Genomic DNA, 25,025 nt, shown 5'->3' on the forward strand with positions numbered 1-25,025 from the left:
TAATACTTGATAATTGAGTATTTTAATGCAGGATGTTCCCAAAGTTCCAATCATGAGAGACAACAAGGAACTGGAAAGAGTTTGGGTGTATGTTAATCAAGCCACTGGGATTCCATCCCATCTGCTTTGACATTCACACCATTGATGATCATCCTTCATCGTGTTAGGGCATTTCGTACATAGTTCCTCCAGAACATGTGGAGATCAATATTGGAGGGCAAGTCCAGTAATCGTGTTAGAATGCCCATAATAGAACAAACACATGCATTTTCAATCTGTTAGAGATCTTATTGATTAGTTTGACTTTTCTATTCAGTTGCTCTGGATAAGTTCAAAAATTCAGTTGTCCCACGTTTCTTCAAACTAGTTTTAATCGTTTGAAGATTGATGACAATTCCATCCATTATTACAGGAAGTAAACAGAATGCAACAGAAAGGAATGCAAAATAAATGCAACTAGGACAGTACTTCAACGTACATAAAACAGATCAGTCTCTCTTAGAGATTTGTGGTAGGCAAAATTACATGTAATTACTCAGCCCTCAAACGATTAAATCCATTTACTTATCAGTTTTCTATTCTACTTCACTAGGAACAGTTGAAACTGAGCATCGGGGAATAATTGCATCACTATGGATCCACAGCAGCCTTGAACGTTTGAAGCACCCGGAAGTGATTATCTACAGAGGCTGTTTCGTTCTCAAAATGAAGTTGGTTTGTCACTTTTGCACCATACTCCCCAAGGAGGCGGATGAATTTCTTGTGTTCCTTTCCAATCCAAGCTCTCATTTCATCCTGCACTTGATAAGGTGTAACATGTGCATGCACAGGAATACCCATCTGTGCAAATTTCTTCAAGATTTCAGGACTGGTGACCCAGGTGTTGTTTCCTCCAGCGTGACCACCATCCAACCAATACATTTCTTTTATATTACGAATAAAGGCAGCTAGTTCCTCATCTTTCTTTGCTTCACTTAATGCATACAGCAGCTGATTCAAAACTACGCAACCTTTGCTGAAACCAATCAAGATAAATTTTAAAGAAGGATCAGTACATTTCAAGTCTTCATACACTCTTGGCGTTCCAGGATGAGGGCACCCCAGATCCGTAGTACCCAGGTCATTCCTAGCTGCAAAACCATTATTTGGTGTTTCACGACGTGGACTGGAGCCTTCATCATGTGCAATGGCAAAGGAACTATGAGCACTTTCACCAGGTTTGGTCCATGAATGTAGGATACCATGCGCCTGCTTGAAGGCGTTGGTTAAGAGTGCATGAAGGTGACTGAAAGCCCGACAGTCCGAGTTATGTTCGGGCACACCAAACATATTGCTTTGCACAAAGTTGTCGTAGCAACTGAACTTATGCAGGTGAATCCGGGAAGCCTTTATGATCCAGATGTGACTGTCAGGAAAACGACTAAACAGCAAAGCAGCAACTCCTTCCAGACTCCACTGCTGCCAACGGATGTTTTCTGGATGGCGTATCATCTCATCATGATAGTTCTAAAAGAAAAGCAATTAAATCCATCAGAGCCTGTCTTACAGAGAAGAACATTTAGATTGTGTTTTGAGGCACCAGTGCTAGTTGTTTGTTCTGCCTAGAATTAAGATGTGGGAGACAGGGTGGCACAGTGGTTAGCACTGCTGCCTCACAGTGCCAGGGACCCGTTTGATTTTGACTATGGGTGACTGTGTGGAGTTTGTATATTCTCCCATGTCTGCATGGGTTTCCTCCAAGTGCTCCGGTTTCCTCCCATTGTCCAAAGATGTGCAGGTTAGGTGGATTGGCCATGCTAAACTTCCCCTGGTATGTCCAAAGGTTAGGTTGGGTTAGCAGGATAGGGCGGGGATATGGGTCCAGGTACAGGCTCGGTGGGCTGAATGGCATCCTTCTGCACTGTAGGGATTCTATGATTTCATGTGAATATATTTGTAGGTTTTTCTACTTCTATTTGAAAAAAACTGAGTTCCAATCAACCACGTGCTGCTACAGTCATGCACATTCAATGCATGTCTTTCAAGAGCACTTGTTTCGACAAAATAATATTTAAAAGGTTTAACTGATATCACTTGTAAATCATAAAAGATTGAAACACTCAGCAGGTCTGGCAGCATCTGTGAGACAGAAACAGAGTTAATGTTTCAGCCCTGTGACCAACATTAACATCAACTCTGTTTATGTTTCATACATGCTCCAACAATACTACCAGACCTGTTTAGCATCTCCAGTATTTTATTTTTATTTCAGATTCCAGCAACCGCAGTATTTTACTTTCATAGAATAAATATATGTGGCTGCACTCGAAAGTAATGGGAAGCCGGAGTGTATGAGTTGGGAAGCAGTTCAAGTTAAAGAAAGATGGCGTATTGATTTGCTTAATAGGCTCACACAACATAAGCCAGAGCTTTGTGCAATTATAAATAAAAGCAAATATGGAACTTTCTATTCTTTCTGAAGCTATTAGTTCAGACTTCAAAACCTTTGGTTTACCTCTTGCAAAAATGTCAACACTTCCCTCCCCTGTCACTGTTGTAAATATCTTCATTTATTAGCTTTATCAGCGCGTGGCACAGTTCAAAATTCACAGTTCAGATGTAGAAATAGGTCAAATGGCTTTAAACAATTTATAGACAACCATAATTCCAACGGTGGCTAAAGCTCTTGTGTTTACCTCCATCCCAGACTATGAAACAAAGTTATAAACCAGGAAGTTAACAGATTAGATTTAGCATCATTATGGCAAAGGACAAAGAACAGAAGTAAAAATTCTGAATTCGCGGGGGGAGGGGGGGGGGGTGGGAGAGACATTTTACAAAGCCAAGGGGCTAGTTGGTAAGATACTGAATACAACTATGAAAAGGGAAAACTGTGTCAAAGCAGTTGGAGGCATTCAAAGGAGATTCTACAAGCACAGTGTAGAACATGTCCTCGCAAACAAAAAGGGGCATTTCTAGAGTCCTGTGGTTATCCACTGGCACACAGGCCAAGATAAAATAATAAAAGAAAGCTTACGAAAGTCACAAAAGACTTAATACTGTAGAAAGCCTAGAGGTGGTAAGAAAGTACAGGCGTGAAGTAAAAATGGAAATTAGGAAAGCAAAGATACGATATGAAAAAAATCAGCAAATAAAATCAAAGAAAATCCTAAGTTTTTTTTAAAACCAACATATAAGAACAAGAGAATAACGAAGGAAAAGGTCAGGCCGATCAGATTGGACATGGTAACTTGTGGGTTGATGCAAAAGATGTGGACAGGGTTCTCATTGAGTATTTTGTCTCTGTCTTCACTAAAGGAGAGGGATGATGCAGACATTCTAGTTAAAGAGTGTGAAATATTAGATACAATAAGCATAGTGAGTCAGGAAATATGGAGGTGGATAAATCACCAGGGCCAGACGGATTGTAGCCTTGGCTGTTAAAAGAAGCCAAGGAGGAAACAGCAGATGCTCTGAGGATTGTTTTCCAATCCCAGAGGATTGAAGTCTGTGAATATCGTACCATTATTTAAAAAGGGTGTGAGGGATAGGCCAGAATATTATAGGCCAGTCAGCCTGACTTCAGTGGTGGGCAAATTATTGGAAACATTTCAGAGACACAGGATAAGCTGTAAGAAAGGCACAGTTTAATCAGGGATAGTCAGCATTGTTTTGTTAGGGGAAGATTGTGTCTTGCTACCTTTACAGAATTTTTTGAAAAAGTAACAGCGATGAGGGTAGTGCAGTGGATGTTGTCTAAATGTCTTTCAGTAAGGGATTTGATAATATCCTACATGGCAGACTGGTCAGAAAAGTGGGATACAGGGGAACGTGGCAGGATTGATCCAAAATTGGCTCAGCGACAGGAAACATAGGGTAATGATCGATGGATGTCTTTGCGAATAGAAAGCGGTTTCCATTGGTGTTCCACAGGGCTGTGTTGGGGCCCTTGCTGTTCGTTATATATATTAATGATTTAGCCTTAAATGTGGGTGGCATGATTTGGGAATTTGCAGAATATACGAAAAATGGAAGTGTAGTTGATAGTGAAAAGGTTAGCTTTTGTCTCCAGAATTATATCGATGTTTGGTTGAGTGGGCAGAGAAGTGGCAAATGGAATTCAATCTAGAAAAGTGAAGTATTCGGTGAAGGCAAACTAAGCAAGGGAATACTCAATAAACCAGAAGGTATTGAGAGGGGTTGAGGAAGTGAAAGACATTGGAGTACATGTCCACAGGTCCTTGAAGCTGGTTGGGTAGTTGGAGTCAAGAAAGCATGTGGAATGCTTTCCTTTATTGGGCGAGGTATTGAATACAAAAGCAGGGATGCAATGCTAGAACTGTATAAAATGCTGGTTAGGCCACAGCTGGAGTTTTGTTTACAGTTCTGGTCACTACATTACAGGATGTATATAATTGCTTTGGAGAGAGCGTAGAGGAGATTTACAAGAATGTTGCCAGGGCTTGAAAATTGCAGCTATGATGATTGAATCTGTTTCCACCACTTATCAGGCAGTGCATTCCAGATCATCAATACTAGCTGCATATGAAGGTTTCCTTTCCTCTCAGCTCTGGGTCTAGGTCCTTTGCTGACCGAACTTTCTGCCACTGGAAACAGTTTTCCCTTATCAACACTATCAAAATCCTTCAAGGTTTTGAACAGCTCTATTGAATTTCCTTTAACCTTTCTGCCCCTATGGAATCAATCTCAGTTTCTTTTGTATCTCCATCTAACTGAAATCCCTCATCCTTTGTGTGATTCTATGAATCCGCTTCTTTCTCCTCTACAACCTGAAAACTCCCCTGGCTTTGGTTAGTTTTTTTTGATTTCTGATGCATTTAACATAGAAAATAGAAGTAGGCCATTCAGCCCCTCGAGCCTGCTCAGCCCCTCGTGCCTGCTCAGCCCCTCGAGCCTGCTCTGCCATTCAGTATGATTGCGGCTGATCCTCAATCTCGAGCCTGCTCTGCCATTCAGTATGATTGCGGCTGATCCTCGATCTAACACAATACGTCCGTACTCCCCCCACATCTGTTGACACCTTTAGTATCTAGAAGTCTATTTCCTTCTTAAATATATTCAGTGGCTTGGCCTCCACAGCCTCTGTGGTACAGAATTTCACAGGTTCACCACCTTCTGAGTGAAGAAGTTTCTCCACATCTCAGTCCTAAATGGCCCACCCATATCCTGAGAATGTGAACTCTTGTTCCAGATCCCCCCAGCAAGAGGAAACATCATCCCTGCATCCAGTCTGCCCAGCCCTGACAGAATTCTATGCGTTTCAAGGAGATTCCATCTTTCTTCTAAACTCCAGTGAATACAGGCCCAGTCAACCCAATCACTCCTCAGACAAAAGTCCAGACATCCAGAAATCAGTCTGGTGAACCCTCGCTGCACTCACGCTATGGAATGTTTTGAAAAAAATCTTTTTATTGGCATTTCTCGTATTTATAAACAGTTGTATATACACATTACGTTTTTCTTGCCCGCGGCAATTTACTTTTTTGTACAGAGAGATTTATTTTGTCCTTCATTTAACTGACCCCATGTACATTTCGCTGCCCTCTGGATCGGTCTATAGTTCCTCCCCATTCCCCGTTGTCCCGCTGCCACTCCCTTCCTTTCCCACCCCCCACCCTGCTTCAGCTGTGTTTTTCTTTTGTTTTCCGGGAAAAAGGTGGAGGGGGGCCTCCCTCCTTTTCTCTTGTGGTTTCCCTGCCTTCCTTTTGTCTCCCTACCCCCCCCCCCCCCCCCCAAACCCCTGGGTCACGCAGTCCTTTGGTTCCTCATCTATCTTGGTTTTGTATTCTTAGCTTCCTCATCGTTGTTGGCCTCGAACAGGTTTTGGAACAGGCCCCAAGTATCCAGGAAGCCTTCCTCCGACCCTCAGATGGCATATTTAATCTTCTCCAGGTGGAGAAATTCCGAAAGGTCAGCAAGCCAATCTGCAGCTGTGGGTGGTGCTGCTGATCGTCAGCTGAGCAGCGTGCGATTAGGGAAGCGAAAGCAAGGGCGTTAAGCCCCCTTCCCCATGTGTAGTTCTGGCTGCTCCGATATCCTGAAGATTGCCTCTATCGGGCAAGGCTTCACCCTCACCCCCATAACCTTGGACATTGCCTCAGAGAAGGCTGTCCAGAACCCAGCAAGTTTGGGACAAGCGTAAAACATGTGGGTGTGGTTGGCTGGGCCCCTTTGGCACCGCTCATTTATCCTCCATTTCCGGCTGTCTTCAAGCTTACATCCATATAGTGTGGAGCGTGATCGGAGATAACAATTGCGGAGTATTCCGTTCCCAACATACTTCCAGCTACAGAGAGAGAGGAACAAGTCAGGTGGAGGAGAGACAGAGCTGGATGGGTTTCCGTTTAAAACGGCCCAGAACAGATTCCGTTACCTGGGGGTCCAGATAGCCAGAGACTGGGCACAGATCCACAAGTGGTTGGTTTAGCACACTGGGCTAAATTGCTGGCTTTGAAAGCAGACCAAGGCAGGCCAGCAGCACGGTTCAATTCCCGTACCAGCCTCCCCGAACAGGCGCAGGAATGTGGCGATGGGGGGCTTTTCACAGTAACTTCATTGAAGCCAACTTGTGACAATAAGTGATTTTCATTTCAAGTATTCAGAGCTGGTGGTGTTCGTTCGGACACTCGCTTTGGGAGTGTTGTACAGGAGCCTCAATCAGGCAGTGAACCCCGCTCCGAGCCCAAACCGTTCCAGTACCTCGACTCCGTTGAAGGCCTTTTCTGCGTCTAGGGAGACGCTCACCTCTGGTGTTCTCTCCCCGGGGAGGGGGGGCAGGGTCATTATCAGCCGCCTGATGTTCACTGTGAGCTGCCTACCCTTGACAAAGCCCGTTTGGTCCTATGCGACCACCTCTGGTACGCAGCCCTCCAGCCTTTTGGCCAGGACCTTTGTGCGTATTTTCGCATCCACGTTCAACAGTTAAATGGGTCAGTATTATCCACAATCCGTTAGTTCTTATTTTATAGGGGTTTCAGTGAAATTGTGGCCTACGCTAGCGTGGGGGGGCAGGGTTCCTCTTGCCAGTGAGTCAGCGAACATGTCCCTTAGGTGTGGGGCCAGGACTGGTGCCAGGAACCCTTCGGGGCCCGGTGCCTTCCCCGCCTGCATGGAGCTGATGCTCTCCATGATTTCTCCCAGATGTATTGGTGCTTCCAGCTTCCCCGTCTGTCTTGCTCCACAACTGGTAGTTCCAGTCTGTCTAGGGACTGTTTCATCCCCACGTCCCTGTTGGGGGTCTCGGAGGTGCACAGTCCCCAGTAAACGTCTCAAATGCCCGATTAACCTCCTTTGATTCTGTTACCAGTCTGCCTCTGCTGTCCTTTACGTGCGCTATTTCCCTCGTGGATGCCTGTTTTCTCAGCTGGTGAGCCAATAGGCGGCCAGCCTCGTCTCAGTGTTCGTAGAAGGCCCCCATGTCCGGCAGAGTTGGTACACTGCATTCCCGTGGATAGCAGGTTAAAGTCCATTTGCAGCTTTTTCCTCTCCACCAGCAGCTCTACGGTCGAGGCCTCGGAGTATTTTCTGTCGACTTCGAGAATGGAGTCCACCAGTTTCTGCCTGACCACCCTCTCTTCCCTATCTTTGCTTGCCTTGTCGGCTATGATCTATCCCCTAATCACGGCCTTCAGTGCCTACCAGAACGTGGAGGCGAGACCTCCCCGTGTTGGTTGTTACTAAGGTCGTTGCCTATGGCCTGCGGTGTTTTTTGCAGGAGGCCTCGTCAGTCGGGAGGCCCGTGTCCAGCCTCCACGTTGGGTGCTGGGCCTCACACCCATATAGTGTGGAGCGTGGTCGGAGATAACGACTGCTGAGTATTCCGTTCCCAAGCAACGATTTCCCCACTGCAAAGTCGTCGATACGGGTGTATACCTTGTGTACTTGTGAAAAGTATGAGAATTTCTTTTCTTCCGGGTGCAGGACCTCCATGGGTCCACCGCCCCATCTGTTCCATGAAAGCTCCTGGTTCCCTAGCCATGCCAGTCTTCTTCCCTGTTCTGGGGTTTGATTGGTCGGTCAGTTTGTCCCGCACGCACTTAAAGTCGCCCCCCATAATCAGTCGGTGTGTGTCAAGGTCGGGGATTTCCGCCATGGTCTTCTTTATGAATTCTATGTCGTCCCAGTTGGGAGCGTACACATTTACCAGTACGACCGGTGCCCCTTCCAGGAGACTGCTGGCCATGATGTACCGTCCCCCGGGTCCATAACTGTCTTGGTTTCCGTAAATGTTGTCTTCTTGCTAACTAAATATTGCTACGTCCTTAGCTCTCGTCCCGTAACATGAGTGGTACGTCTGTCCCACCCAGCCCTTCCTTACCAGCAGTCGGTTCTTCTCCCTCAGGTGCGTCTCTTGTAAGTAGATTATGTCTGCTTTCAGGTGTCTTAGGTGGGCGAAGACTCAATATTTTCACTGGGCAGTTAAGTCCCTTTACATTCCATGTAACAATCCTGGTGGGGGGTTTCTGACCCCCCGGTCCTGCGGGATCACCCATACTTACCTGGTGGATGAGCCCCTGCACTCCAGGGTTTCCCTTTGTTAGGGGGCCGTCCAAAATGGCCACACTCACCGCTCTCACCAGGAGGTCGGGCCCCAGCGGGGTTTCCCTTTGTCCACTGTTATGGGCCAGGGTTTAGAGAGCCCCAAAATGTATCATGGAGTTCCACCTGACGCACAACTTTGAATAGGTTGTGGTTATGGGGAAACACACGGGCCTACTCTGCAGGTGTCTGCAACAGAAATCGACAGTACTTTTAAATTAAAACAGTGTTTATTTATGAAACCAGTTAACACTTTAACACAGTAAACATCTTAACAACTATCAACACCAATAAATCCCCCAAAGAATACAGTACTCTCTAAGTAACTCTTAATCTTACCTTGCAACATCCATAAGACAAAAAGAACCCCCTTTACAGAGACACATAGGGTTTAAATTCTCTACTGAGATCTGATATCACTCCAAATTGACCAAATGATCTAGAGATAGTCTTTAGATGGCAGAGAGATCAAAATTACACCTTCTTTGGCTGGCTGCAGCTCCAACACTAAAAACGAAAGTTAAAAAAAAGACACACCCAAGCTTTTCCTCAAAGCGAAACTAAAAATCAGATCCAGAGCTCTGCTCCACCCACACTCTGACATCACTGCAGCCACCTGAGCAGACAAACATTTCTTAAAATGATATTCCCATGACAGGCACCCAACATGGCCACCAGCTATGTGTACACCACATGGCTGCGCCCCTGCACTCCCGGGTCTCCCTTCGCCCTCCCGAGTGGCTATTTACGTCGCCATCGTTGCAGCACCAGCCAGGGGCTGTTTTTGCTCACTGGGCTAAATCACTGGCTTTTAAAGCAGACCGAGGCAGGCCAGCAGCACGGTTCAATTCCTGTACCAGCCTCCCTGAACAGGCGCCGGAATGTGACGACTAGGGGCTTTTCACAGTAACTTCATTGAAGCCTACCCATGATAATAAGCAATTTTCATTTTTTCCATTTCATTTCATCTTGGTTCCTCGCCCTGATCCATGCCCGCCAAGGCCTGTGTCTGTACTTCTTCTCTACCTCACCCTTCTCTTTTGTTCTGCGCTCTCTCCCCACCTCCCACTCCTCCTCCACCCCCTCCCCCCATGCGCAGCCCCTGTCACTCTGCCCCCCCCCCATGTTCTCCCTCCCCTTCTGCCCCGTCCCCCTTGTGCCAGACACTCTTTCTCCCCCGTGAGGCATGCCATGGCCCTCCTTTCTTCCCCGTGTTGACCATCCTCGCTAGCAGGGTGGCCCTCACCCCCCTCCCTGTATGTCCAGCTCGGGCCCTGTTTTACCTTGCTTTTACTAGCCCTTGTCGTGCCCTCCCATCTGCTTTTCTCACCCTTACTTCGCTCCCCCCAATCGCATTGAGAGAAGAGATGAGCCTGGAAACAAGGCAGCACAGAAACAAAACACGTGCACAGTTCATGATCTTATTGTCTCTGTTTGCAGTCTGTCCTCTGCTCTTTGTTCCGATTCTTCCTTTCTTTTCCGTCCCCGTGGCTTTTATTGCTGTTGTGGTTGTTCCTCCCCCAGTTTGTTCGATCTAACAACTCATTAGCCTCCGCTGGGGCGTTAAAATACAGCTCCTCCCTCCTAAATATTACCCATAGTCTGGCCGGGAATAACATCCCAAATCGCACCTTACTTTTGTAGAGTGCTGATTTTGCCCTGTTGAACTCAGCCCTTCTTTCGGCCAGGTCCGCCCCAATGTCCTGATACACCCTTATGTTCTTCCCTTCCCATGTGCTCGATCTTGTCTGCGGGGCCCACTTTAGGATTTTTTTCCTGGTCTTGGAACCGGTGCAGCTTCGCGTTAATCGCTCTGGGCTACACCCCGGCTTTGGGCCTGGGTCGAAGCGACCTGTGTGCCCTGTCTATTTCTGGGGGGTTTGGAAATCCTTCCCTTCCCACTAGCTGCCCAGCATTGGGACAATGTAGCCTGTTGGGTCTCTGCCCTCTATCCCCTTTGGTAGACTCACTATTCTAACGTTCTGCCGTCTGGACATGGTTTCCTGGTCCTGCACTTTCCCTTTTAGGCTCCCCGGTACGTTACCAACCTTCTCACCTCGGTTTCCAGAGCTACCATCCTGCCGCTCTGGTCTAAGGTGGCCCTCTCCAACTCCAGAATTGTTTTCACCTGCACCTCCACCTTCCCTCCCAGGCCTTCGATGGTTCGCTGCATTTTGTCCGTTGTCACCGACAGCACGTCCCTCATCATTGTGTGCAGCGCCATCCTGATCGCCTCCTTTATGGCGTTTAGCTCCCTTTTTAGCACACGTCTCCACTCTTCCCCGTGTGTGGGGGAGAGGGGGGGTATGATGGTCGTTCATTCTGCTCCCGCTCCGCTGTTTTGTCCGCCAGTTTTTTCCCTTCCAGATTCACCTAAACCTCCCGTCTTGTCTTGTGGGGCTGCCTGCCTGCATGCCCGTCGCTCCTGCGCTTTGCCCTTGCTGCTCCTTGCATCTCACCGTCCCTTTGCTTTGGTATTTTTTCCAGCCATCTGTCTCTCTCTCTCCACGCTACTGTTCCTCACCCTGAAGTTGCTCTCCCTTCCCCCGCTCCTCTACTCTCGCCAGGTCTGGTCTGCCTGTTTTCAGATTTGGGTTTCTTTGTCCGGTTTGGTTTGGTTCTCTTCCCCTTCTCTTTCCCCTTCCTTCTCACCCCGTCAGGAGGGTTGAGAGAGGAGTTTCCAGACGGAACGGAAGCACCTTTTGAGCCGCCGCTCACCTCTTGGCAGCCACCGGCCGCTATGACAAGTTTCTCCTTTCTAAGGGAAGGAGACCAAAACTGCACACAATACTCCAGGTGTGGTCTCACCAAGGCCCTGTACAACTGTGGCAAAAGATCCTTGCTGCTGTACTCAAACCATCTTGCATTCAAGGCCAACATACCATTTGCCTTCCTAACTGCTTGCTGCACCTGTATGCTTGCTTTCATGTGACCGATGTACAAGACACCCAGGTCCTTTTGTACATCAACATTTCTCAAACTAACAGAATTTAAATAATACTCTGCCATTCTGTTTTTCCAATCGAAGTAAATAACTTCACACGTATTCACGTTATAATAATAACCTTTATTGTCACAAGTAGGCTTACATTAACACTGCAATGAAGTTGCTGTGAAAATCCCCTAGTGACCACATTCCGGCACCTGTTAGGGTACACTGAGGGAGAATTCAGAATGTCCAAATTACCTAACAAGCACATCTTTCGGGACTTGTGGGGGGAAACCGGAGCACCTGGAGGAAACCCACGCACACACGGGGAGAACGTGCAGACTCCGCATAGATAATGACCCAAGCCGCGAATCGAACCTGGGGCCCTGGCACTGCACCTGCCACATCTATACTCATCCACTCAACTAGTCTAAATCACCGTGTGACCTTTTTAAGTCCTCCCCGCCACTCGCATTCCCAGGAAGTGTTGTGTTGTCAGTAAATTTGGAATTATTACGTTAGGTTCCCTCATCCAAATCTGATATATATTGCATCCACTATTTTCACGGCCACCTCCTTTAGTAACCTGGAATGTAGATCAGACCTTGTGAATTTATCATATTTCAGTCTTATTAATTTCCCCAGAACTATTTTTATTTATTTATACTAATTTCCTTCAATTTCCCCTTCTCACTAGACCCTTGGTTCCCTAGCATTTCTGGGAGGTTGTTTGTGTTTCCTTCTGTGAAGACAGAACTAAAGTAATTGTTTAATTGCTCTGCCATTTCCTTGTTCTCCTTTATAAATGTAACCAATTTTGGATTGTCTTCACTAATCTTTTGACATACTTATTACAAAGTTTTACAGTCCACTTAAGTTCCTTGCAGTTCACCATCTTTCGGGTCATGCTCCACCTTCTTAAAATAATCCCTTGGTCCTCCATTACTGAATTCTAAACTGCTCCCAATCCTCGGGTTTGCTATTTTTTCTCGCAATTTTATATGATTCCTCCTTGGATCTAATTCTATCCTTAATTTATTTTGTTAGCCATGGTGGGGCCACTTTTCCGGTTGTTATTTTGCATCAGGAAAGAATGCACAACTGTTGCAATGCATGCATTTGTTTCCCAAATACGAGCTATCGCCTCTCCACCATCATGCCTTTTAACGATATTCCCCAATATATCACAGCCTACTCATCCGTCAAGCTTACTAAATTGTCTCTGTTTTTAACTCTGATGGAAGATACACACCCAAAACATTAATGACTTCTGCACTTTTCTGATACTGACCGAACTTTTGCAAATTTCCAGCACTTGCTTTCCCGCCATGTCAGACTCCCCTTGCCCTCCTAAAAGCTAAAACAAATGTTCCAAAGATCTACCTAACCATATATTGTTTGGCAGAAAATCTTTTTTAGAAATACAATTTCATGGTCTCTGCATCTGTGGAAATTTTGAATTCCATACAGCCATATCCTCTGCTAGCAGAGCTTTCTCTATCGGAAGATGTGGGCTACAACAACTAAAGGCAGAGCTTCAGTTTTGTGTGTTGAAAATTAAAATGAATGGCCACCTAGTCTGTCTGCAAATCACATTTATCTGCCGTTTAACTACAAAATACACAGTAAAGTTGTACCAAACCAAATTACCATTCATATCAGAAAGTTCAGATATTCTTACCAATTCACAGTGCACGTTTAATAATTTTGCTTTCTTGACAAAAAGGCACAACAATCCAATAACTGCTCTTTGGATCTATAAGCTATCATCCATGGTCACTTCCTCACAGAAAATGCTTCACAGAAATTATAGTTTGTCTATTTTGTACCAGGATCACAAATGCAATACTAGGATTGATTTGCCATTGTTATTGGAACTAAATCTAGAGGTTGGATTACAGTTGATTAGAGTGGCTTCAATTCTTTGTAATGAAATTTTAAAGAGTGTGCACCATGTTAACATCCAAGGTCTCGGCTCTTCTCCAAATCTAGCATCTTGTTTATCCCCAATTTTAACTGCACCAGCCATGCCTTCAGCTGTTTCAGCCGCAAGCTTTGGAATTCTCTATTTAAACCTCTCCACATCTCTACTCTTAAATTGTGCCTTAATTCTACCTCTTTGACCAAGTTTCTGGTTACCTGTGATGGCCCAGTGTCAAAATTTGTTTAGTAACATATGAAGTTTTAATATGTTAAGTCACCATAAAAATGCAAGATGCCAGAGATATTTTGTTAACAGTCGTCCTGTGTCTAAAGCAACACAGTTTTTGATGGTAGCAATTTTCATAGAATTTACAGCGCAGAAGGCGGCCATTCGGCCCATCGAGTCTGCACGGGCTCTTGGAAAGAGCACCCTACCTACCCAAGCCCATACCTCCACCCTATCCCCATAACCCAGTAACCCCACCTAACACTAAGGGTAATTTGGACCCTGAGGGCAATTTAGCCTGGCCAATTCACCTAACCTGCACATGGGGCTGGTTTAGCACACGGCTAAATTGCTGGCTTTGAAAGCAGACCAGGGCAGGCCAGCAGCACGGTTCATTTCCCGTACCAGCCTCCCCGAACAGGCGGCGGAATGTGGCGACTAGGGGCTTTTCACAGTAACTTCATTTGAAGCCTACTTGTGACAATAAGCGATTTTCATTTTTCATTTCTTTGGACTGTGGGAGGAAACCGGAGCACCCGGAGGAAACCCACGCACACACGGGGAGAACATGCAGACTCCACACAGACAGTAACCCAAGCCGGGATTCGAACCTGGGACCCTGGAGCTGTGAAGCATTTGTGCTAACCACTATGCTACCGTGCTGCCCCTGAATTTATTTATTTATTTATTTCTTCCAATTGAGGGGCAATTTAGCGTGGCCACTCTACCTATGCTGCATAGGTAGTGGGGGTGAGACCTACGCAGACATGGGGAGAATGTGCAAACTCCACGTGGATGATGACCCAGGGCCAGGATTGAACCCGTGTCCTCGATGCCGTTCGTGTTTCACATTTGATTTGCAATTCACCAAGACCACCTCTGCCGAATTGGTACTCATCAATTCACCTATCCAATGACAGAAACGAGCTTCCCTGAGGCAATTGCAGAGTTGAACTTCTCCAACTAGGAAGTTGTGCGTGGAGTCCGAGGAGATAGGAGAGGCGCTAAATGAATATTTTTCGTCAGTATTCACACAGGAAAAAGACAATGTTGTTGAGGAGAATACTGAGATACAGGCTACTAGACTAGACGGGATTGAGGTTCATAAGGAGGAGGTGTTAGCAATTCTGGAAAGTGTGAAAATAGATGAGTCCCCTGGGCCGGATGGGATTTATCCTAGGATTCTCTGGGAAGCTAAGGAGGAGATTGCAGGCTTTGATCTTTATGTCGTCATTGTCTACAGGAATAGTGCCAGAAGACTGGAGGATAGCAAATGTTCTCGCCTTGTTCAAGAAGAGGAGTAGAGACAAACCCGGTAACTATAGACCAGTGAGCCGTACTTCTGTTGTGGGCAAAGTCTTGGAAAGGATTATAAGAGATAGCATTTATAATCGTCTAGAAAGGAATAATTTGATTAGGGATAGTCAACACGGTTTTGTGAAGGGTAGGTTGTGCCTCACAAACCTTATTGAGTTATTTGAGAAGGTGACCAAACAGGTGGACGAGGGTAAAGCAGTTGATGTGGTGTATATGGATTTCAGTAAAGCGTTTGATAAGGTTCCCCACGATAGGCTATTACAGAAAATACAGAGACATGGGATTGAGGGTGATTTAGCGGTTTGGATCAGAAATTGGCTTGCTGTAAGAAGGCAGGGGGTGGTGGTTGATGGGAACTGTTCAGCCTGGAGTTCAGTTACTAGTGGTGTACCACAAGGACCTGTTTTGGGGCCACTGCTGTTTGTCATTTTTATAAATGACCTGGAGGAGGGCGTAGGATGGGTGAGTAAATTTTCAGATGACACTAAAGTCGGTGGAGTTGTGGACAGTGCGGAAGGGTGTTGCAGGTTACAGAGGGGCATAGATAAGCTGCAGAGCTGGGCTAAGAGGTGGCAAATGGAGTTTAATGCAGAAAAGTGTGAGGTGATTCATTTTGGAAGGAGTAACAGGAATAGAGTGTACTGGGCTAATGGTAAGATTCTTGGTAGTGTGGATGAGCATAGAGGTCTCGGTGTCCATGTACATAGATGCCTGAAAGTTGCCACCCATGTTGATAGGGTTGTTAAGAAGGCGTACGGTGTGTTAGCTTTTATTGGTACAGGGACTGAATTTCGAAGCCATGAGGTCATGTTGCAGCTGTACAAAACTCTGGTGCGGCTGCATTTGGAGTATTGTATGCCGTTCTGGTCACCGTAATATAGGAAGGATGTGGAAGCATTGGAAAGGGTGCAGGGGAGATTTACCAGGTTGTTGCCTGGTATGGAGGGTAGTTCTTATGAGGAAAGGCTGGGGGACTTAAGGCTGTTTTCGTTAGAGAGGTTAAGAGGTGACTTAATTGAGGCATACAAGATGATCAGAGGATTAGATAGGGTGGACAGTGAGAGCCTTTTTCCTTGGATGGTGATGGCTAGCACGAGGGGACATAGCTTTAAATTGAGGGGAGATAGATATAGGACAGATGTCAGAGGTAGGTTCTTTACTCAGAGAGTAGTAGGGGCATAGAATGCCCTGCCTGCAACAGTAGTGGACTCGCCGACATTAAGGGCATTTACATGGTCATTGGATAAACAGATGGATGATAAGGGAATAGTGTAGATGGGCTTTCGAGTGGTTTCACAGGTCAGTGCAACATTGAGGGCCGCAGGGCCTGTACTGTGCTGTAATGTTCTATTGTCTATATAACTCTGCCCAGCCTCAGCCCCAAACTCATAAGCATCTCATAATCCTAATTATTTTCTTTCCTTTGACTGAGAGCACTAATTGCTGACAATTTAGATACAAGAAAATGGAGTTCATTTTTTCTCACTGATCTTCTGCATTCCTTATTTCACCTGGGACAGCATTATCGTGATCATGATAAACATATTTCAGTTAGCACCAAACTCTATTTTCAATAATTCTACGTTATCTTTCATCATTTCAAAGCAATAAAGGAAAAATGCAGATTACTCTCAATTTGCTGAAATTAAGATTTATTACAGTCTGTCACTTAATGATTTCACCCCTGATGGTCACTTTACCCTAGTCTACTTTGCCCTTCCTCCAACAATGTTCAGATCTTTAGAAACACCCCAACTTGGTGTCACTTAATCATTATCCATTTGTTCACCTTGTTATCTCATGTATTATTTTGAACTTTTACATGCACCATGGCAGGCCTTGATCCTTGACCAACTTTTAGCTTTTCAATTTAAAAAATATCCCAAAATTTAAGGTGTCACTTATCTAACTTAAAATCTGGGGTGTGGTTGTCAAAAACATCTTTTAAGAGTATTCCCTTCAGCATTTCTTCTAATCACTGTCCCTCATCTGTGTTCTTGCCCCTATTCCAGTACTCAAAGAACAGACTGGAGTAGGTTCAGTAACACCATGGTTAGGTTACGGGACTAATCATCAGAGGCCTGGAGACAAGTTTAAATTTTGGATGCAGTTAATTGAATAAATACAAAATAAAAAGGCTGTTTGGTGTCTACGAAGCTATTGGATTGTCATAAAAGCACAAATAGACCACTAATGTCTTTAGGTAAGGAAATCGGTCATCCTTCTGCCCTCTTGGCAACTCCAGGCCCATAGATCAGCCCTTTTGATTCAACTGTTCATCTTTTTTAAAGGGGTTGGTTTAGCACAGTGGGCTAAACAGCTGGCTTGCAATGCAGAACAAGGCCAGCAGCCTAGGTTCAATTCCCGTACCAGCCTCCCCGAACAAGCACCGGAATGTGGCAACTAGGGGCTTTTCACAGTAACTTCATTGAAGCCTACTCGTGACAATAAGCTATTATTATTATTAACAGCTCGTATTCAGATTATGTTAAACATCTTGAGGGATAAGGTAGAGGAAATTCCCAAGAGTCGGGGAAGCCGAAGGCACAAGTGCCAATGGTTAGCAATGCCTCTGCCCAGCACCAAAACTGATTACAGATTAAATATAAACCAGAGCCGATAAAACAACTGAAACCAGTGGGTAGATAAACCTACTTGAGAGAGTGGCTCGCTGAAACAGCATTCTATCCAGTCCCACTCCCCCATAACCTTGCACATTATTTATTTTAGGTAGCAATCCACTTCCCTTTTGAATACCTCGCTCGAATCTGCCTCCACCACCCTCTCAAGGTGGTCGTTAAACCCTCAACTGGAAAAAAAACACCCACTTGTACGCAATGCAAAGCTCATTCCCCCAGGGGAAAGAGTCTGGCCATTAATGAACGAGCAGTGGATTTAAACAAAATGCAAATTGCAGCGCAGCATTTGCTTAAAGTCTAATTGCAACTGGCTGTTGGGGCAACCTGCCTCTCCCCCCTCCCTCCGCCCGGACAGCCCCCGGCTCACGGAGGGGCGGGGGTTGGTGAACTCGGCTGCGATGGGCCACCCGTGTCCATCCGGCCCACGCACCGACCTGCACATCCCCCGGGAAGTAGATGACATGTTGCCGGCTCCCGCTCCGGTTGCTGTCGCCGACTCCCAGCACCAGGTCATTCTTCTTGGCCGGGCCCCAGCCCGACACCCCGCTCAATCGCAGCACTTCAAATCCCGGCACTTTCCAAAGCCGAGTGGCCGCCGGTGCCCAACCGGGCCTGGTCATTGTCGCGGTGCTGGGCTGGAGCAGCAGCAGCAGGCCGCAGAAAAAAGCCGCAGATCCCCGAAGCCCAACGGTCTCAGCACTCCGAGCGCCTCGGCCCAGAGATCCGCGCCGCCTGGCGGCCCCTGACAGCATTGCAGGCATCGAGGCGGCACAGACTGCGCATGCTCAGCAGATAATAGCAACAAAAGTAAAATACTGCAGAGACTGGAAATCTAAAATAAAATCAGAATCAGAACCATTAATTGAGACATTGGATGGGCTAAAATTGATAAGCAGGAGGCATTAGAAAGGCTGATTTCACTGAAAAATAAATAAGGCGGCATGATCTAATGAGATGCATCTGAGCATATTGAGAGAAGTAAGGGTGGGAATTGTAGATCCCGGCCAGAGTGTCAACCCTTCCAATCCTCCTTAGATCCAGTGGCAGGGCCGGTTTTAAGCCTATTTGACCAATTTCATCAAATTGGGCCCTGCACCTTAAGGGGGCCCCGCGCCAGCGGTGACAGAGTTACCGTTTGAAGTCTTTTCTGTATTCTAAGAGGAACTATAGGGTAGTTTTTACTTTTGGGGAACGCACAGCATTACCGTCGACAAATCCTTCGGCCCTGCGCCGCCAAATCCTTCCGCCCGGGTAAGTAAGTTTCAAAATTTTAGTATATCAAGCATTTAATGTTTTTTTTTGGTTAAAGACGAGCATACTACACAAAATATAAACATACATAAATTTTTACTTTTGTAGAGTAGGGGCCCCGCCATCACTTTTCTAATTGGGCCCGCAATTCCTAGCACCGGCCCTGTCCAATGGTACTGCTGGAGGAGTGGACTTTTGGTGATTTTTAAAAAAAAAAACAGCAACCCCATGCCAGTCAGCTTAACCAGTGGTGGAAAAGTTTTTAGAGACAATAAGGAAAGCCACCATGGATTGTTAAAGGCAAATTGTATTTAACTAACTAGCCCATATTTTCAAAAAATTCTCTAATGGGACATGGTGGGCGAAATTCTCCGCACTCACGACGGTGCGGAGAATAGCGGGGGTCGTAAATTTTTACGGCCACGCTAGTCTGATGCCCTCCTGCTATTCTCCACCCCCCCACACCCGACTCCCGACACGAATCGCTGCCGCCATTTTTTTACAGCGAGCAGCGATTGTCAGCTGGCCGATGGGGCGAAGTCCAAGCCCTTTACGGCCGTTTTTACGAACGTCAAACACACCTGGTCTGACCGTTCGTAAAAACGGCCATAAAGTTCGGATCTTGACAACCATGGCACCGATTGGCACAGCAGTACCACGGCCGTGCCAAGGGTGCCATGGGCCCGCGATCGGTGGGCACCGATCGCGGGCAGCAGGTCCGATTCCCGCGCACTCTTTGTCCTTCTGCCGCCCCGCTGTATCCATTCGCGGGCGGCTGAGGGGCATCCCGGCCCGCGCATGCGCGGGTTTCACGCAAATGCGCGATGACGTCATCCGCGCATGCGCGGGTTGGAGTCTTCCAATCCGCGCATGCGCGGCTGACGTCATGTGACGCGTCAGCTGTCGCAAACTCTGGCAAGCGGGCTTAACGAAATTTGTTAAGCCCGCGATGCCGGAGTTCACGGCCGCGGCATGCTAGCCCCAACCGGGGACCAGAATCGGTTCCCGGTCGGGGGGGGGGGGAGGCTGGCGTCAAACCCGCCCGTTTTTGACGCCAGCCTTACGATTTCTCCCTGTCTGGGAGAATCGCGCCCGGTGTCTCTGGTGAGGCTGGCATTTAGCAGTTTCTGATGAACCCTCACTACTGCCTCCAATGCAAGTATATCCTTCCTTAAATATGGAGACCAAATTTGCACACAGTATTTCAGGTGTGGTCTCGCCAAAACCCTGTACAATTGGTAATTTTTGTACTCCAATCCCCTTACAATAAAGGCCAACATGCCATTTGCTTTCCTAATTGCTGCTGTACCAGCATGCCATGAGTATATCAAAGTGTCTCTGAACATCAATATTTACAAGTTTCACCCTTTTAACAAAATTCTGCTTTTCTATTCTTACAGTAAAAGTGAATGATCTCACACTTCCCCACATTAGACTCCACTGACATCTTGTTGGCCACTCATTTCATCTATTTTTTTTGTCTTTGCAGCCACTTTGTGTCTTCCTCACAGCTTGTATTTCCACCTACTTTTGCATCATCAGCAAATTTAGATATAATACTCTCTGTCTCTTTCTCTAAGACAAACAGCCTACCTCATTAATCCTTACTCTATGTTTCATGTCCGTTAACTAATCCTCTGTCCATTATATTATGTCACACTCAACTCTTATGAGTCTTTGTTTTGTGCATTAATCTTTTGTGTGGAACTTCATTGAATGCCTGTTTGAAATCCATCTACTGGTTCTGCTTTATCTACCCTACCAGTAACATTCTCAAAAAATCTCAAATAAATTTGTCAAACAGGATTTTCCTTTCATAAAACCATATTGACTTATTCTAATCATACTGTACTTTTTTAAATGCATCTTTAAGATTTTGTCAATATTCACTTTCCTGTTGCCTGATGCCAGGCTAACTGGCCTATAATTCCCTGTTTTCTCTCACTCTCCTTTCTTTAATAGTGCTATTTGCTAACTTCCAATCTGTTGGGATTGTTCCAGAATAGAAGGAATTTTGGAAAATCATAGCCAGCCATCCACTATCACCACAACTATCTCTTTTAGAACTGAAGGAGGTTGGCTATCAGGTCCAAGGGGATTTTTTGGATTTTAGTTCCTTGAGTTTCTCGAGTATTTTTTCTCTGCTAATATTATTACTTCGATTTCCTCACTCTTGTTAACGTCTTGGTTATCCTTTATTTTCTAGTGTGTAACTTGTGTCTTCTACTGTGAAGGTAGACACAAAATATTTGTTCAATCTCACTGCCATTTCCCTATTTCTCATGATAATATTTCCTGTCTCTGCTTCTAAGGGACCAACATTTACTTTAGCTAATCTCTTCCTTTTTATATACTTGTAAAATCTCTTACAATTTGTTTTTATATTCCTGATTAGTTTACTCTCGTATTTTGTTTTCCTTTTTTTATCAATATTTTGGTGTTCATTTGCTAGTTTCTAAAACACTACCATCCTCAGCCTTACTACTGTTCTATGTGACATTGTACGCCTCTTCCTTCAATCTAACACTATCTTTAACCCCCTTTGTAACCCCCATCTGCTTTACTAATGTCCATTAAGGAAGGAAATCTGTTGTCTTTACCTGGTCTGGCCTACGTGTCTTTACCTACCTGTGACTCCAGATCCACAGCAATGTGGTTGACTCTTAAATGCCCTCAGGGATGGGCAATAAATGCTGGACTAGCCAGTGATGCTCACATCCCATGAATGAATTAAAAACAATCAATGGATAGATTGGATCAATGGATACATAACTGGGGGGAAAATTGCCAAGGAAATAACTCAGGATGAAGCATCAGCAGAGACATGAACCAATCTGCCATGAATGAATGAATGAATGAGTGAAACACAAGGCTGTGAAGGATCAGCATTAATAATGCATGTTAACATTTAATATTCAAACAAAAACAAAAATAATGCAGAAATCTGAAATAAAAACAGCAAATGTTGGAAGCATTAGCAGGTCAGGCAGTAGATGCGGAGTGAGAAATCAAGTGAATGTTTTAGATCAATGTTCTTTCACCAAAAGTCATACATTTACATTTGGATCTGCAAATTGGGTACAAAATCTGCAGTTCCTGATTGCTTTCACAACTCAGCACATTTTGAGTGGGCAGTCACTGAATGATGCAGTAAACTGAACTGGTGGTAGGCAAAGCCAAAAGCGAAATACTGTGGTTGCTGGAAACCTTGTGATAAAAACAGTAAATGCTGGAAACGTTCAGCAGGTCAGCAATATCTGTCGAGAGAGAGAAGCAGTTCAGGTTGCAAGGTCAGCATTTATTGCCTATCCCTAATTGCACTTGAGAAGGTGGTGTTGAGCTGTCTTCTTAAATCACTGCAGCCCACAGTGCTGTTAAGTTGCAGCTTTTGACCCAACGCCGTGAAGGAATGGTGATGCAGCTCTGAGTCAGGGTGTTGGTGACTTGGAGAGGAACTTGCAGGTGGTGGTGTTCTCATGCTTTGCATAGCGTTATGAAAGGAAACTTGGTAAATTGGTTCTGTGCATCTTGTAGCTGGTATATATGCTGCCACTGTGCATCAGTGGGAATTGAGTGAGTGTTCAAGGTAGTGGATGGAGTGCCAATCAGGTTGGCTACTTTGTTGAGAATGGAGTGAAGCATCTTGGGTGCTGTTGGAGCTGCACTCATCCAGGCAAGTGGGGATTATTCTCCTGTCATTTTCCTGTCTTGTATCTTGTAGATAAGTGACAGCCTTTGGAGAGTTAAGAGATGAGTTACTTGCTGCAGTATTCCCAGCCTCTGACTTGCTCATGAGTCAGAGTATTTATTTGGCTGATCCAGTTAAGTTCCTGTAACCCCCCCCCCCCCAAGTTGATTGTGGTGAATTCAGTGATGAAAATGCCATTGAATGTCAAGGGGAGATGGTTCTGTTCTTTCTTATTCAAGAAGGCCGTTGCCTGACACTTGTGTCATTTATCAAGCCAAGCCTGAATGTTGTCCAGATCTTGCAGCTGTGAATGGCATTCCATGCAGTGTAATCATCTGCAAATGTCCCCATTTCTGATCTTACGACGGAAAGGAAGAAGGTCATGGAAGGAGCAGCTGAAGATGATTGGGTCTTGGACAGTAGCTGCTGAGTAAATGCAGAATTTTCTGTTTTTAAACACAAACTCTAGTTTCTGAGTCATAGAATTTACAATGCAGAAGGAGGCCATTCGGCCCATTAAGTCTGCACTGGCCCTTGGAAAGAGCACCCTACTTAAGCCCACGCCTCCACCCTACCCCGTAACCCAGTAACCCCCACCATCCTTTTGGACTCTGAGGGGCAATTTAGCATGGCCAATCCACCTAACCTGCCCATCTTTGGACTGTGGGAGGAAACCGGAACACTGGGAGGAAACCCACGCAGACACGGGGAGAAAGTGCAAACTTCACACAGACAGTCTGTGTTATAGTCTGTGCTCTATCAGACTGATTGCATACAGGAGGGGCACATGTGGAACAATGTGGGGTTCTTCATGTTGGCATTTGATGCATGCCATCACATGGATTCCCACCAACGCCAGTAAACAAACTTGAAAACATGCAGCCCCTTAACTACAGGTATGTCACTGGATGTTCGAGAAAGATGTAGGAATCTCTGAACCAGTGAAACAGGGAGGTAGATAGTTAGCACATTCTGAAGAAGCTAGCAATGCCATCTCAAGAGTAACCTACTCCTTCTGTTAGTGGTTTACTTTTTGCACAATTTGCCAAATTCCATTCATGTTCACAGAGAAATAGGACAGGACAACAGCACGTCTTAATGAATAGACTTAAACCACACTGAACAATTCAACGTACACTATTGCAATACTGCAGCAGTGTTTATGGTATATGTTGAAATCTTTTTTATTTTTATGGATTATAAGCAACAAAGAGCGATACTCCTTGTTCACAAAGGAGATGGCTAACTTAGTATCTGTCCACAACAAACTGATGATAGACTGCAAAAAGACAGAATTTTCTAGGTAGCTAGAATGATACAAATGATACACATGTCTAATAGTTGGACCTCTGATATGCCAATCTTCCTTTCCTGGTCATCTCAGGCTTCTATCAACGCAGCATTGCATGTGTACCGATACTTCTGAATTCTTACAAGTGTAGGTCAGGTGTGAAGAGAAGACAAGAAATACAGAGCTGTGCTATCTTGAGAAGATTCGTTCTTCTCCATACAGCTTTATGCATAATATGATAGGGCAGCAGGGTAGCATGGTGGTTAGCATAAATGCTTCACAGCTCCAGGGTCCCAGGTTCGATTCCCGGCTGGGTCACTGTCTGTGTGGAGTCTGCACGTCCTCCCCCTGTGTGCGTGGGTTTCCTCCGGGTGCTCTGGTTTCCTCCCACAGTCCAAAGATGTGCGGGTTAGGTGGGTTGGCCATGCTAAATTGCCCGTAGTGTCCTAATAAAAGTAAGGTTAAGGGGGGGGGGTTGTTGGGTTACGGGTATAGGGTGGATACGTGGGTTTGAGTAGGGTGATCATGGTTCGGCACAACATTGAGGGCCGAAGGGCCTGTTCTGTGCTGTACTGTTCTATGTTCTATGATCTTGAGTCTGTAATGAAGTAGACTACAGTAATGAAAGATGTTTCATTTCTGTAGCTATGCTAGTTTAAGTCTTCATTCTGACATGGGCAATGCTGAGGAAATACTTAAAGCATTGAGCAGGCAGAGTTTAACAACTTTTTATGTTGTTAAACTGTTATATCAACTGCAAATGATTTACAAAGTACAAAATGAAAATATGAATGCACTAAGTAAATTGTGGCTATTTAAGTATATTTAAGTTTGATGTGATATTGAGCCATAAAAATCAGCCTCACTGTTATATTTTCTTACCGAGTGTTCGGTGCATATCATGCTTGGGGTTTGGAATTTCAGGACGCAGTGCTTTGTCAATGCCAGGTGAGGGCACTATTGGATAAAGTTTGGACTGTGCTGCTTCCCGTACCCAGAGTCCAGTGTGTTCAAAAGTCCAGGCGATCAGCTCCCCGAGCAATAACTGAATAGGCCCTTCTACGCTGACAGGTAAGGGTAGGAAGTGCACCGGGACATGGTTAGCAGCAGAAGCGCATTTGAACCATTTCTGTGCTGCGTCTAAACAAAATGTCAGGCACTGCTGAAATCAGCAGGAATACAGTACACCAAAAAAGTTAGGGTGAAATACTCTAATAAGCGAA

General features: G+C 45.5%; 2 protein-coding genes across 6 annotated transcripts in view; one reads left to right on the plus strand and one right to left on the minus strand.

The window, feature by feature from the left end:
* Positions 1–353: 353 nt before the first annotated feature.
* On the minus strand, positions 354–18,329 carry c2h2orf69 (chromosome 2 C2orf69 homolog). The gene is made up of 2 exons (XM_038789053.1): positions 18,007–18,329; positions 354–1,506 (listed from the first exon to the last, which is right to left on the minus strand). Exons 1-2 carry the CDS (start codon positions 18,322–18,324, stop codon positions 631–633), a joined length of 1,194 nt encoding a protein of 397 aa, XP_038644981.1. The 5' UTR covers positions 18,325–18,329; the 3' UTR covers positions 354–630.
* Positions 18,330–18,770: 441 nt separating this feature from the next.
* Positions 18,771–25,025, plus strand: part of ftcdnl1 (formiminotransferase cyclodeaminase N-terminal like 1) — a 33,982-nt gene continuing 27,727 nt past the window's right edge. Inside the window, exons 1-2 of one of the 5 annotated variants that reach the window (XM_038789059.1) lie at positions 18,784–18,823; positions 24,727–24,873. The gene's annotated coding sequence lies outside the window, so the exon portion shown is untranslated. Of the gene's footprint in view, positions 18,824–24,726; positions 24,874–25,025 lie in introns of all 5 variants that reach the window. The other 4 variants (XM_038789060.1, XM_038789058.1, XM_038789054.1 and 1 more) reach the window with 4 other exon arrangements.

The sequence above is a fragment of the Scyliorhinus canicula genome, chromosome 2 (assembly GCF_902713615.1).
Source record: "Scyliorhinus canicula chromosome 2, sScyCan1.1, whole genome shotgun sequence".
NCBI classification, from domain to species: domain Eukaryota; kingdom Metazoa; phylum Chordata; class Chondrichthyes; order Carcharhiniformes; family Scyliorhinidae; genus Scyliorhinus; species Scyliorhinus canicula.

What these genes read in the sequence shown, in the direction of transcription:
- c2h2orf69 (XM_038789053.1), bottom strand. Translation starts at nt 18,324, where the DNA reads ATGCTGTCAGGGGCCGCCAGGCGGCGCGGATCTCTGGGCCGAGGCGCT. An exon ending in ACTTCCCGGGGGATGTGCAG is followed by an intron (nt 1,507 to 18,006) that starts GTCGGTGCGTGG and finishes CTTTTCTTTTAG; the next exon opens with AACTATCATGATGAGATGAT.